The sequence below is a fragment of the Saccopteryx bilineata genome, chromosome 2, assembly GCF_036850765.1.
Source record: "Saccopteryx bilineata isolate mSacBil1 chromosome 2, mSacBil1_pri_phased_curated, whole genome shotgun sequence".
NCBI lineage: Eukaryota > Metazoa > Chordata > Mammalia > Chiroptera > Emballonuridae > Saccopteryx > Saccopteryx bilineata.
In genome coordinates this window covers 305,260,160-305,272,221 of record NC_089491.1, presented here as the reverse complement: position 1 = coordinate 305,272,221, position 12,062 = coordinate 305,260,160, and the positions used below count along the sequence as shown (strand labels likewise).

The 12,062-nt window shown below is 43.3% G+C and overlaps 1 protein-coding gene across 3 annotated transcripts in view; it reads right to left on the bottom strand.

The window, feature by feature from the left end:
- The window catches only part of DSTYK (dual serine/threonine and tyrosine protein kinase), a 64,817-nt gene that overhangs the window by 40,621 nt on the left and 12,134 nt on the right, over positions 1-12,062 (bottom strand). For 2 of the 3 annotated variants that reach the window (XM_066261576.1, XM_066261573.1), the window contains exon 2: positions 2,078-2,466. In XM_066261576.1, the coding sequence (XP_066117673.1) occupies positions 2,078-2,466 (389 nt within the window). Of the gene's footprint in view, positions 1-2,077; positions 2,467-5,229; positions 5,267-12,062 lie in introns of those variants that run through there. The other variant, XM_066261574.1, reaches the window with a different exon arrangement.

Here is a 12,062-nt window from a genome sequence, read left to right as displayed (position 1 = left end):
CCCTGTCTATCCCTCTCTCTGACTCACTCTGTCTCTGTAAAAAAAATAAATAAATAAACATTAAAAAAACTGAAACCAACAAAATGAAGGGGCATAGAGAAATCAATCAGATAATTTGCCTCTCCTGCAATGGCACTGCTCACTTTCTAAGATTGTTTGTAAAAGACAAGAACAGGAAAAAATACTACCCAACCTAGAGCAGTCATTTCACCTATTTAACAGCGTTTTTCAAGCTGCAGGTCACAATGTACTAGGTCACAGCATCAATGTAGTGGTTGCTACAATCACTTTTTCAAAATTAAGTCAAACAGAATAGAAAAGAATATAGACGTGTATAGACATGTTTTGCAAGAAGTAAAAGTACTGTTCCATGGAACTTTATTTCAAACATATCTGTGTAGATATGTACTGGGTCCTGTTATAAAGTGTTATTTCTTACAGTGATTTAAAGTCTGAAAAAGTATGAAAACACTGCACTACCGGAAACTGGAAGGAGCAGACCAGGGCAGCACACTACAGACGTTGTGTGTGGATCAACACTCCTGACTGTGAAGGAGCTCACGGGGCACCTGAGGAGCCTCGGTCAATATATAAGGGTTACTCTCGGGGTCCTCCAAGAGCTCTCACTGAGTCCCTGAGCTACGAAGTGCAAGCTCTAGGTCGGAAAATAGGAATGGCTCCGCTGAACCGGGCCTGCGAGCAAATGCTGCCTTTCCTCCATAGGAACCCCTTTAGCTTCTATCAAGATAATATAAATCTGGACTCTGGAAGGAATTGACAGTTTCTACTTCTAGGAGGTTACAGACCACGGCCACAACCAAAGGATTCCTTCATTGACTGGAAGATAAAGCCTTTTCGAACAAGGGTAAGTGAAGAGATTATATGAAAAAAGAAACCACTCTCCTAGTTCTGTGAAATTAGCTCTTCCTTCGTGGCACAGCTAACCAAGGTGATAAACTCTCCATTCTGAGTGTCTGCATGCTTGTATTCCTATCTACTCCTGACCCCTGGCATAGTCACATCCTTTGCTGATACCCATTCAGTCTAATCCAGTGGTTTTCAACTGTGGTCCATGGACCACTGCCAGTCCACCAGAAATCTTCTGCTGGTCTACAGACTGCTGATTAAGATCCACGGGTCTAATAAAATAGCCCAGTCCCAACTATACAGCAGGAAAGGAAGGCTGGCATAAGAGACGAGTCCTTCCTAAGTGGAGACAGGAATACTAGACAGGCAATATGATCTCTTAGGATATGTCATAGGACTGGTGGGTGCTCTCTTTGGGAGTTTACTTCAAAAGAGAAGCGATTGATACTCTTCAGGTGCTGAGATCTTCAGCTCAGCTCTCGTAACATTGAGGCAGACCTGTCTTCACATTCCCAAGTTCCTTAGAAAGTAGGAAACATGATGCCCTGACCAGGTAGCTCAGGTGGTTAGATTGTTGTCTGGATACTCTAGGATTGAGGGTCCTTTCCCCGGTCAGGGCACATACAGGAATCAACCTGTATATTGTTGGGTGGAACAACAAATCATGTTTCTCTCCCTTCCTCTCTCTAAAATCAATCCATAAATTAAAAAAAAAAAAAATTAAGTAGGAAACATGATGTCCCACCAGCAAGTAATGGAATAAGCCTAAGAAAATACAAAATTCTTCAGTCATCTCAACTCTAACGAGAATATTAATTATCCATCATCTTATTATTCCTTTCAGAAAGGAATAGCTAGAGAGAATCCTAGCAACACCTTCCTGCTAAGAAAGAAAAAGGATTTCTAATTAATCATAATTATTCTATAAAAGCATGTTGAGATGCAAGTATCCCATTCCTTCTATCTGAGAAAGGGAGACAGGAGGCAAGGAGACAAGCCAGTTGCCCAGGGCCTGGCAGCACGGTGCAGAGGCAGCGACGGGCGCTGCTACAACCTGGTCTGCTTTCAACTTCCCACACGACATCCCCATGCCTCCGCCAGCTGATGCTCAGAGCCTGGAACACATATTGCCAAATTACTTTCTGATAAAGCGCAAATACAAGTAAAGCTGGTATATGTGTATATAATTATATAAGTATGAGACTGGTACCTGTAAGAGAGCATGGTGCATCGTCACCTCCAGTTCGGCTAAAACATGGGCAGCATCCTCACTGTCCTCTTGGACCTCCAGGTCCTCCTCAGGGATGGTCTCCCAGGTACCCTGGTGAGCGACCAGAGTGTGGACTAGTTCATACTGACCGGGAAGCGCCAGGCTGACCCGGGTCTGAGTCCCATAGGTGAAGCGGAGGCGCCGAAGCTTACAGCTCTCCTCACTGCCCAGCTTGACGGTAGGAAGCACCTGCACCCCCAATAGCAGGTTCAATAGCTGGCACTTGACATTACAATCCTGGCCGAGGATCAAGATGCAGGGCAGGCAGTCCACAATCTGCTGCAGGTACTTCTCTTCCTTAGGTGGGAAAGAAATGCAGCTCAGCTGGCCTGGTTGGGGAAGGGCAGGGTGGAGAAGGAGAAAGGAGGACAGAGAGAAGAGTGAGAAGGGGTAGAGAGAGACTCATACAGAGACCCCATTAGGATGCCAAGGTTCTAGAAGAGAAATTTCCAGGAAGCTCTCGGTTGAAGGAGATGTCAAGAAAACACCCCAGTCAGAAAAGACTCCTCAATAGCAAACCGAATTCCCCTCCCTGGCTCATCCCCAGAAAGGTGCAGTGACCTGACCTGCCTTCCCCCTCCTTTTTCATCCAGTGGAGGGACAGACTAAGGAATTTACAAGGAATCAATCACAATCACAAGGTCACTAAATCAACAAAGCCAGAAAAGATTACACTATCTGGGATGTGAGCCCAAGGAGAAACTATACCTGAATGTGTCAAAATGAAAACCTTCCTATGACAGAGACCTAATACTTGGACCACATTCGGCCTTTTCCTCTTTATTTGTTTATTGCTAAACCACTTACTGATTAAAACGGGTTGTCAGTTTTTTAAAAAAAATTTATTGATTTTAGAGAGAGAGGAAGGAGAGAGAGAGACCGAAACATCAACCAGTTTCTGTATGCGCCCTGACTGGGGATTGAACTGGTAACCTTTGCAAATCAGGACAACACTCTAACCAACTGAGCTATATGGCCAGGGCCACTGAGCCTTTTTAAATGTCGCTACCATATGAAGTTTTAGCTTATTATTTTCCTCTTTTATGCCATATTTTATAAATAAATGTATAAGCTAATCTCTAAATACACACAAACTGAAATAAAAAGTTATTCAGATTTATATAAGCTCTAGAATCTTTTCTGGTTCATCTCCCTGATAGCTGGCAACAGCACCCCAGCTGCCAAGTCATCTGTTTTCTTAAAGCACTAGGTACTCAATTAAGATCAATATCTCCTAACCAAATCACATTCCTTCTTTCAGTTTATGGATGGCAAGATCCTGAGTAAGACAGAGGGAAAGAACTGCCTGTTAGGATAAATTCCAGGCAAATCTAGGAAGAGATGTGATCTATCTCAAAACCCTTATTTCAGGACAATCATGCTTCCACAGACAAGTCAAATAGTATTCAAGAGAGAACCAAAGGCTTCCTAAAGTATGAAAACCTCTGGGAAAGGGGACCAGAAATTAGTTAACTGAAACTCAGATTCTGAACTCAATCATTCCCCTACCTGTTCAGTGCCAGTGCCTGCCTATATCTGTGACTCAGGCAACCCTTGCGTTTGTTCAGAAAGGCAAAGACACGGTTCTTAGCCTGTAAGAAGGCCAATCTTACATATATCTTAACTGAAATTTGGGGTGGCACCTACTCAAACGGTATTAGCTTTAGTCACTTAACCATGAGCTGCATTAAATCATCCATACACTGCTTATTTTGTTCCTAGAAATGAAGTACGAGAGCCCAGACTCATTTGAGAAGTTATGCTACTTTAGACTGTTCCTACCTGCCCTGGCCAGATAGCTTGGTTAGTTAGAGCATTGTCCTAAAGCGCAGAGGTTGTTGGTTCAATCCCAGGTCAGGGCATATACAGGAACAGTTGTTCCTGTCTCTCTCCTGCTCTCTCCCTTCCTCTCTCTAAAATCAATAAAATTAACATTAAAAAAAAAAAAAAAAAGACTGCCTGACCTGCGGTGGTGCAGTGGGTAAACCATCGACCTGGAATGCTGAGGTCACCGGTTCGAAATCCCGGGCTTGCTGGTCAAGGCCCATATGGGAGTTGATGCTTCCTGCTCCTCCTTTTCTCAATCTCTCTCTCTCTGTCTCCTCTCTCTAAAATAAATAAACTTAAAAAAAAAAAGACTATACCTACTGTACATACCACAAACTTACTATTTCCTCAAACCTCCTTCTCTTCCACAAACAGCTCCACCAAGAGAGAGGTTTGCAGTGGTCTGCTTTCACCCAGCCCCTCTATGCATTTCACGGAGCCCTTCCTTTCAGGCCGGTCTATAAGCACATCAACTGGCCCACACACGCACATCAGACACTGAAACAAGGACACCTACTCTCCTGAGGAAGAGATGAGTTCCTTTGAAAAAGCAAGGAGCATTAACTGAGTGCCTAATTCTGTGTAGGGTATTTACTAAGCACAAGAGTGAAACACCAGACCACTGGTCTAACTTTGACCTCTAATCAAAAGCAATGGGACATAGCCAATTTCTCATGTGATCACTTAGCAATGGGTTTATCCCAAGTCCCCTCATATCTTGTACACAACTAAACCCTTATCATAGTCTATTATAGTTATGTATTTATAATTATCAAAACACCCAACACAATGACTAAAACACAGTAAATTCTTCATGTTACACGTGTGCTTGCTCTGTGTAAGAATCCATTTATTTGTGGAGAAGGGTCTATGGAAAGCTGTAAGCGGTTCCACTAAAGACTCAGAAAAGTCCAGTATAATGATGAATCATTTAGGAGCAACCATCATCCTAAAAACCTCCCTCATCTCAACATGGACAGCAGATGCGGACAACAGAAGAGGACCTCCCCGATCACCTTGCAGAACTTAACCACTGTTCTCTCAGCCGGAGCAGTGAGCAGTGCAACTCGATTCTCTCTCATCTGCACTTCCTACCTTCCTTTTTCCCAGTCCTCCCAAGTTCCTTACATAGGCACTAGTTCATTCTGACAAACTTCATAACTCCTAAAACAAAAGTTAGTACATAATAAAAACACAAAACCTAAATGAGCTTTTTTACTGCTGCAGCTAGGAGAGTGGATAATAAATAATGAAAACCAACTAACCATTTTTCAGGACCAGAGGGAGAGCTGTCAGCATCTCTGAGACAATGTCAACTATAGGGAAGCCAGTAAAACATGCTCTGCATGAGCCAAAAACCACAGCAGACACACCCAATTATTCATCTGACCCAAATGATCGCACACCCCCCCATCTCTGTAGAGACAAAAACAGTCACTACAAATAAAGCCACTAGTGTCAAACAACCACAGACCAGTGCAATGTGAAAGGGGAGCGACACCGAGCCCAGATTTGCTGTTTGTTTCCATCCACTGTGAGGGTCTATGTGCAACCAGTCACACGAAAGAAAGCCCTTCTTTCTGTATGGATGTCACCATCGGTTTTTCCAGACCTCATTATTCATGCCCTTTGCTTCTCCCACAATTCTTCAGCCTTTTTATTGATCTCAAACATGTCTACAGATTTGAACAAGGGCAGGGAGAGAAATGAAGGTGAAACAGACTGTTTGACTCCGCGCTTCTCTCAGCATGGTTCACAGGCCGGCGAGGGAGGAGCGCCGCATCAGAGTGGAGACAGCGCTAGAGGGAGGGATACCCTGACCCCAGGCCTCACCGCTGATCAGCTCTGTGACTTTGGCAGTTCAATGGATTTTCCTCAGCCTTGGGTTTCTCATTTCTGAACTAAGGGACTTGGATTAGATCATTTTCAACATCTTTTCCCGGTCTAAATTCCAGGATTCCATCAGGTTTTAACTGTCGAAGGAAAAATAATTGAGGGGATGGGTGGCTAGTCTGGTTGCTTTTATCTTAAGTTATATGTGAATTTAATTATGCACGCTCTCCCTGGGCTACTGTAACTGCAGATCAAAGAGGTAACTGAACTAGCCAGGGGCTCAAGGACCTACAGTGCGGTTTTAGCAGTTCTCGAGAAAGATGAAAAACTGTAACCGACAAGAGGAGGAAGGAAGAAAACCTACTTTGAGCTGGAGCAGCTGCCCCACTGACAGTTAAAGGACTTCCGAGTTAATCGGGTTTTCTTTTGTAATTAATATAACAGCATCTGCATATGGACGGCCAGAAGGTAACAGCAGGGCTTCTCAGCTGGAACACTTTAACCCTGCCAACCCTGGCTGCAGGAAAAGTCAGCTCAGATCGTTTGAAGTGCAAGCCGAGGCTTTTCTTTGTCTCGATGGTTCTTAAATACAGATGATCTTGATTGCAAGTAGAGCTGACCCTTGAACAATATCAGGGTTAGGGGCTCCAGCAACCTGCACAGTAGAAAATCCCCGTATAATTTAAGTCAGTCCTCTGCTTGTGCAGATTCCCACCTGCCAGTGGACCTTTGAACAATGTGTGTTTGATCTACGCAGGTCAATTGGCCTGCACCGGTCAACTGAAAAATATCACATATAAGTGGACCCATGCAGTTTAAACCCATGTCATTCAAGGGTCAACTGTATTTCTGAACAAAAGTTTCAAACTAGAAGGAGCAGAGCAACTAAAGTAGCAACCAATTTTGTTTTAGATAATGAAGAGGAGCAAAATATACCACTCCAACATATGCCTCTGGCATATTATTTTAAGCTGGTTATTTTTCAGAAACAACAGACACAGGTGAAGCTCTGAAATCTGAGCAGAGATTACCCTTTTGTAAGAAACAAGAGAAATCAGAGGGCTCCCGCTCAATACCAGGAAGATGATGACTCTAAATCTCTAGAAATTCTTATCCATGCAGAAGGGAAAGACAAATCTGCATAACAACCTCACTGTGTTTTTCCTGGTAACCTCCCATTGCTACCTCCCCACCCCCACTCCCACATCTGTCTTTAGCTGGAGATATTTAGAGTAATAACTTGGGCCATTTCAGAGATATTCCGTTTTCCTGTGTATCTTCCATGTACGCAGGAGGTATGTGTATTATTATATTTGTTTGTTTTTCTCCTGTTAATGTCATTTTATTGGGGGGGGGGGAGAATCTCAGCCAAGAACCTGAAAGGGTAGAGGAAAAATTACTTTTCCTCCCCACAACAACATTTACTGTGCTTGCTTTTTCTTTTTCTTTCTTTTTTTTTTTTTTTTTAGCAAGGGGGGGATAGACAGGAAGGGAGAGAGATGAGAAGCATCAATTCTTTTTTTTTTTTCTTTTTTCTGAAGTTGGAAACGGGGAGGCAGTCAGACAGACTCCTGCATGCGCCCGACCGGGATCCACCCGGCATGCCCACCAGGGGGTGATGCTCTGCCCATCTGGGGCATCGCTCTGTTGTGAACAGAGCCATTCTAGCGCCTGAGGCAGAGGTCATGGAGCCATCCTCAGTGACTGACCAGGCCATCTTTGCTCCAATGGAGCCTTGACTGTGGCAGGGGAAGAGACAGAGAGGAAGGGGAGGGGGAGGGGTAGAGAAGCAGATGGGTACTTCTCCTGTGTGCCCTGGCCAGGAATCGAACCCGGGACTCCTGCACGCCAGGCCGACGCTCTACCACTGAGCCAACTGGTCAGGGCTGAGAAGCATCAATTCTTAATTGCAGCCCAGTGGCCTCAGACTCAAGCCAATGACCTTGGGCTTCAAGCGGTACCTTTGGGCTCAAGCTGGAGATCTCAGGGTTTAAAACCTGGGTCCTCAGCATCCCAGGCCAACGTTCTAGCCACTGCTCCACAGCCTGGTCAGGCTTTTATTCAAAAATCTCTAGCGTCCCTTTTCTATAAGAAACTGTAGGTACTTTTCAGAAAAATATTTAATGCTCCTCTTATTGTTCAACGTGTATTATTACCCTTTGGGTTTAAGGTTAAGACTATTGTAAAAAGGAAGAACTGTCCACCTTCTCTCTCTCTGTCCTCTCTAAAATAAATATTTTTTAAAAAGTTAAATAAAAAAACCAAAAATCTGACCTGTGGTGGCACAGTGGATACAGCATCAACCTGGAACACTGAGGTCGCCGGTTCGAAACCCTGGGCTTGCCTGGTCAAGGCACATATGGGAGCTGATGCTTCCTGCTCCTCCCCCATCCTCTCTCTCGCTCTCCCTCTTTCCTCTCTAAAATCAATAAAAAAGGTGTTTACCAAAAAAAGGGAGAACTGAAGAGAGGGAATGCTAATGACATTTTTTTTAAAATTATTGATTTAGAGAGAGAGGCAAGGAGAGAGAGAGAGAGATACAAAGAGAAAAATCAATTTATTGTTCCGTCTACCCATGCACTTACTGGTTGATTCCTGTAAGTGTGCCAACTGGGGATCAAACGTGCAACCCTGGTGCACAGGGACAACACTCCAACCACTGTACTACCCAGCCTGGGTGCTGATGACCTTTTTATATGTCTACTGACCCATTAGGACAGACACTCAATTTAAAATGTTTGTTGTAATGTCAATGGAGTTATATTACTACATTCACCTAATTGCCAGGTTTCCGTCCCAATCAGTAATACATTTGAGAGGTGAGTCAAGTTCCAAGCAAGGTAAGGTGCAGCCCTTGACCAAGAAAGGAAGGCACTAAATGGAATGAATGATATGGAACTCTTTGCCTTGTCATACTACTGAACTCATGGGGCTTCAGAGTTCATTCAGTTCCCGACAGAATTACCACTGCAATCATTGTTCCCGGTACCCAAGGATTTCCTCCTTCGGTCAAGTGTTTTTACCTCACTTTTAACATTAAATTTACAGTCCTGTCTGAAAGTGAATGAAAAGACAAAGGATTTCATAATTCACTTAAGTAAACAGTGACACAAATATTCATTTCCACAAATAAGCAGTGATGTTTTATTTCTTACTAACTACATGTGCCTAGAATAAAGAACAAATCACAAGTTGAGAAATGAATGTTACATACAGTCTTTCTACTACAATCAATTCTCCTATAAGCTTCAAAGTATTGAGCTATAAAAATCCTAGGAGCTGAGAGAAAAATAATTCTGCTAAGAAACATTTATCCTTGCCAAACAAGCTCTCTGACCTTCAGCTAAATTTAAAGGATTCTGAATTCTACGAGGCACCCCCATCTAAGGAAAACATGCTCAGGTAGTCTGGGTTTCAGAAATTTCAAGACCAAGCAGTACAAGATATTTTGGTTGAGGAGGACGGTTTTTGGAGATGGAGAATGAAATGTATTCAAGTAGCCAAAACTCTTACTGAAGGCTGAAATATCAAGCTGGCAGGAATGTCCCTAAAAGTTATCCTACCTGATAGCCATCCTAAGATCTACAACAGTTTTAAAGAAATGGATCGTCCTGGCATCTGGGAAGAGATAACCTCTGCCCTGCCCAGGTTTATGCCCTTTAGAAGCCATGTGAAATGAAGGCACTCAGCAGCCTGCTGACAAGTTCCTTTCTGGGTGACACTGCTCCTGAGGCTGGCTGCGGGGAGAACAGAAAGGCAGCTGGCGGCTGAGGCTGTGCTTTATGGGATGCAGAGATGGAAGCAGTTCCTAGAGGGCAGCCAACCCATGCTTCACCGAGGGCTTCATTTCTGTCATTTGGAAAGCAGCTTCTCACAACTAAGTAACCATTAAGAATGATTGAGTGGTGGGATGTGTCAAAAGGCCACAGGAGCCAGCTCTAAGTGGAGGCTCGCTATACAAATCAGAATAATGTAAGCTTAAAAAAACTTTTTTAAAATGATAATAGATTATAATCCATTGAAAAATTTCTCAAGTGCATGCTGATATAAATAGATCAACAAACAAAGGAAAAGAAGAGCTCTTCCTTAACACAGAATACCAACTAAGAAATACAGAAGAAATGATAGCTATAAAAACCACCACTGAGGCAGGTTGGAGTTTTCAAGTAGACCAAGACTAAGATCACGTAGCCTGACCAGGCAGTGGTGCAGTGGATAGAGTGTCGGCCTGGGAGCAAGAGGACCCAGGTTTGAAACCCCGAGGTTGCTGGCTTGAGCATAGGCTCATCTGGCTTAAACATGGGTTTACCAGCTTGAGCACAGGGTTGCTGGCTTGAGCCCAAAGTTGCTGGCTAGAGCAAGGGGTCACTCGCTCTGCTGGAGCCCCCTGCCAGTCAAGGTACATATGAGAAAGCAAGCAATCAATGAACAACTAAGATGCTGCAATGAAGAATTGATGCTTCTCATCTCTCTCCCTTCCTGCCTGTCTGTCCCTCTGTCTCCCTCACTAAAATTAAAAAAAGAAAAAAAAAGACTAAGATCAAGTAGATGCTACATCTGGTGGTATTTCAGGAACAGGATTATCAGTGGAATCTTAGAACACCTCCCCACAAAGGACTAATCAATTGCAAAGGGAAAATGGTGACTTTAAGGTGAAGAACCTAGAGGACAGTAACATGTCCAATGATCTAGCTTAACATCTCCATGAGTGGGGTGGGTTGACATCATGTAACCCTCATGTGATACACACCATGTCATTTCTGTGCCTAATCCTGCTAAAAGGTTATGAGCCAAGTCCAGTCACAAGGAAACAACAGATAGATCCTGGTTGAGGGTCATCCTACAGAATGCAAAGCCTGCTCTTGAACCCTGTTAAAGATGCAGTAAATGCCTGGGGAAGGCAGAGGAACTGTTGCACATTAAGGGAGCCTGAAGAGACAGGACAACTAAATGCAGCATGTATTCCTGGATAGGACCCAGGATCATAAAGAAAAAGAGGCACTACTGAGACAGTTGGCAATATATGGGAATTTTGGACTGGATGACTGTGTTGACTCAATGTTGTATGCTAATATTCTGAGTTGTATGCTGGTATGTGGAAGCATGTATATGGGGAAAATGTAACCTGGAGTGTTTACAGGAGTTAAGACAACTTATCCAGAGCTTGCTTTCAAACTGTTCAGAAGTGAGCAGACACAACAGAAAGATATTGGGTGATGGAGCAAATGCAATAAAATGTTAACAACTGGGGAATCTGCATGAAGTAGGTATGAGAGCTCTTTGTACTGATCTGGCAACATTTACATTAGCTTGAACTTATTTCAAAATAATCTTTTAAAAACGAGCCAAATAGATCCCTAGCAAAGTGATCCAGTTCCAGATCTCAGAGGAGAAAGAAATCAAGAGATAGAATTTTACTTGACAAAACAGAGCAAAAAAAAAGGGGGGGGGCAGGTAAAAATACATTAAATACAGTAATAATAGACTTAGATAAGTTTCTTCACAGTCTGCTCTTTGTCCACGTGTGTCTCTTTCTGCCTCCTCACTCTTCCTGTGACAGTTTACTGCTGCCAGTTCCGAGTCTGGGGAGTTCAAGGCACTCATCTGAGTACGTAGTTCAGAATAAGAGGTAGTACCCAACTCCTGAAAGCTAAGCAGTGTAGACAAACATCATGCTCCAGATTAGGACACTTCGATAAAGTTACCTTTCACCAGCCAAGAAATCACCAGAAGCAGCAAGCCCTGCGCCAAATACAGTGGCCCATTCCAATTACTCAGAAGTAGGGAACAGACCTCCCTCCACCTCTTCTGGAGCTCAGGCCTCCTGTCTATCATGTACTAACAGATTACTTCCAGCCTACACTAACAAACCCCTCTGCCAAGCTGGAGCAGTAGAATGACTCCATTTCACCACACGGAATGAGGGCCAGCAAAGCAGGCAATTGCTCAATCAGAAGAAACCAAAATGGGTTTTGCCAGTGGGGTTCTTCTATAAGAAAAGAGTAAGAATGACTTTACTCCTACTAGCTGTTTCCTCCACATTCTTTTCATATCCTTATATATCTCCACAATAGTAACAGTTAAGGCTAGAGTAATTGTACAGAGTATTTCTAAATAGTAAAACATCATATTAGTTCAGTCACTTCTAATTTAAATAGAGAGCTTTTATTCAAATAACTTTGTAATCTAGCTACATTTATGACAGGGCCTTAGTCTTTGCTCTGAAAAGTTTGTCTTGATTAAAAAAAAATCGCCTTGGGCAGAC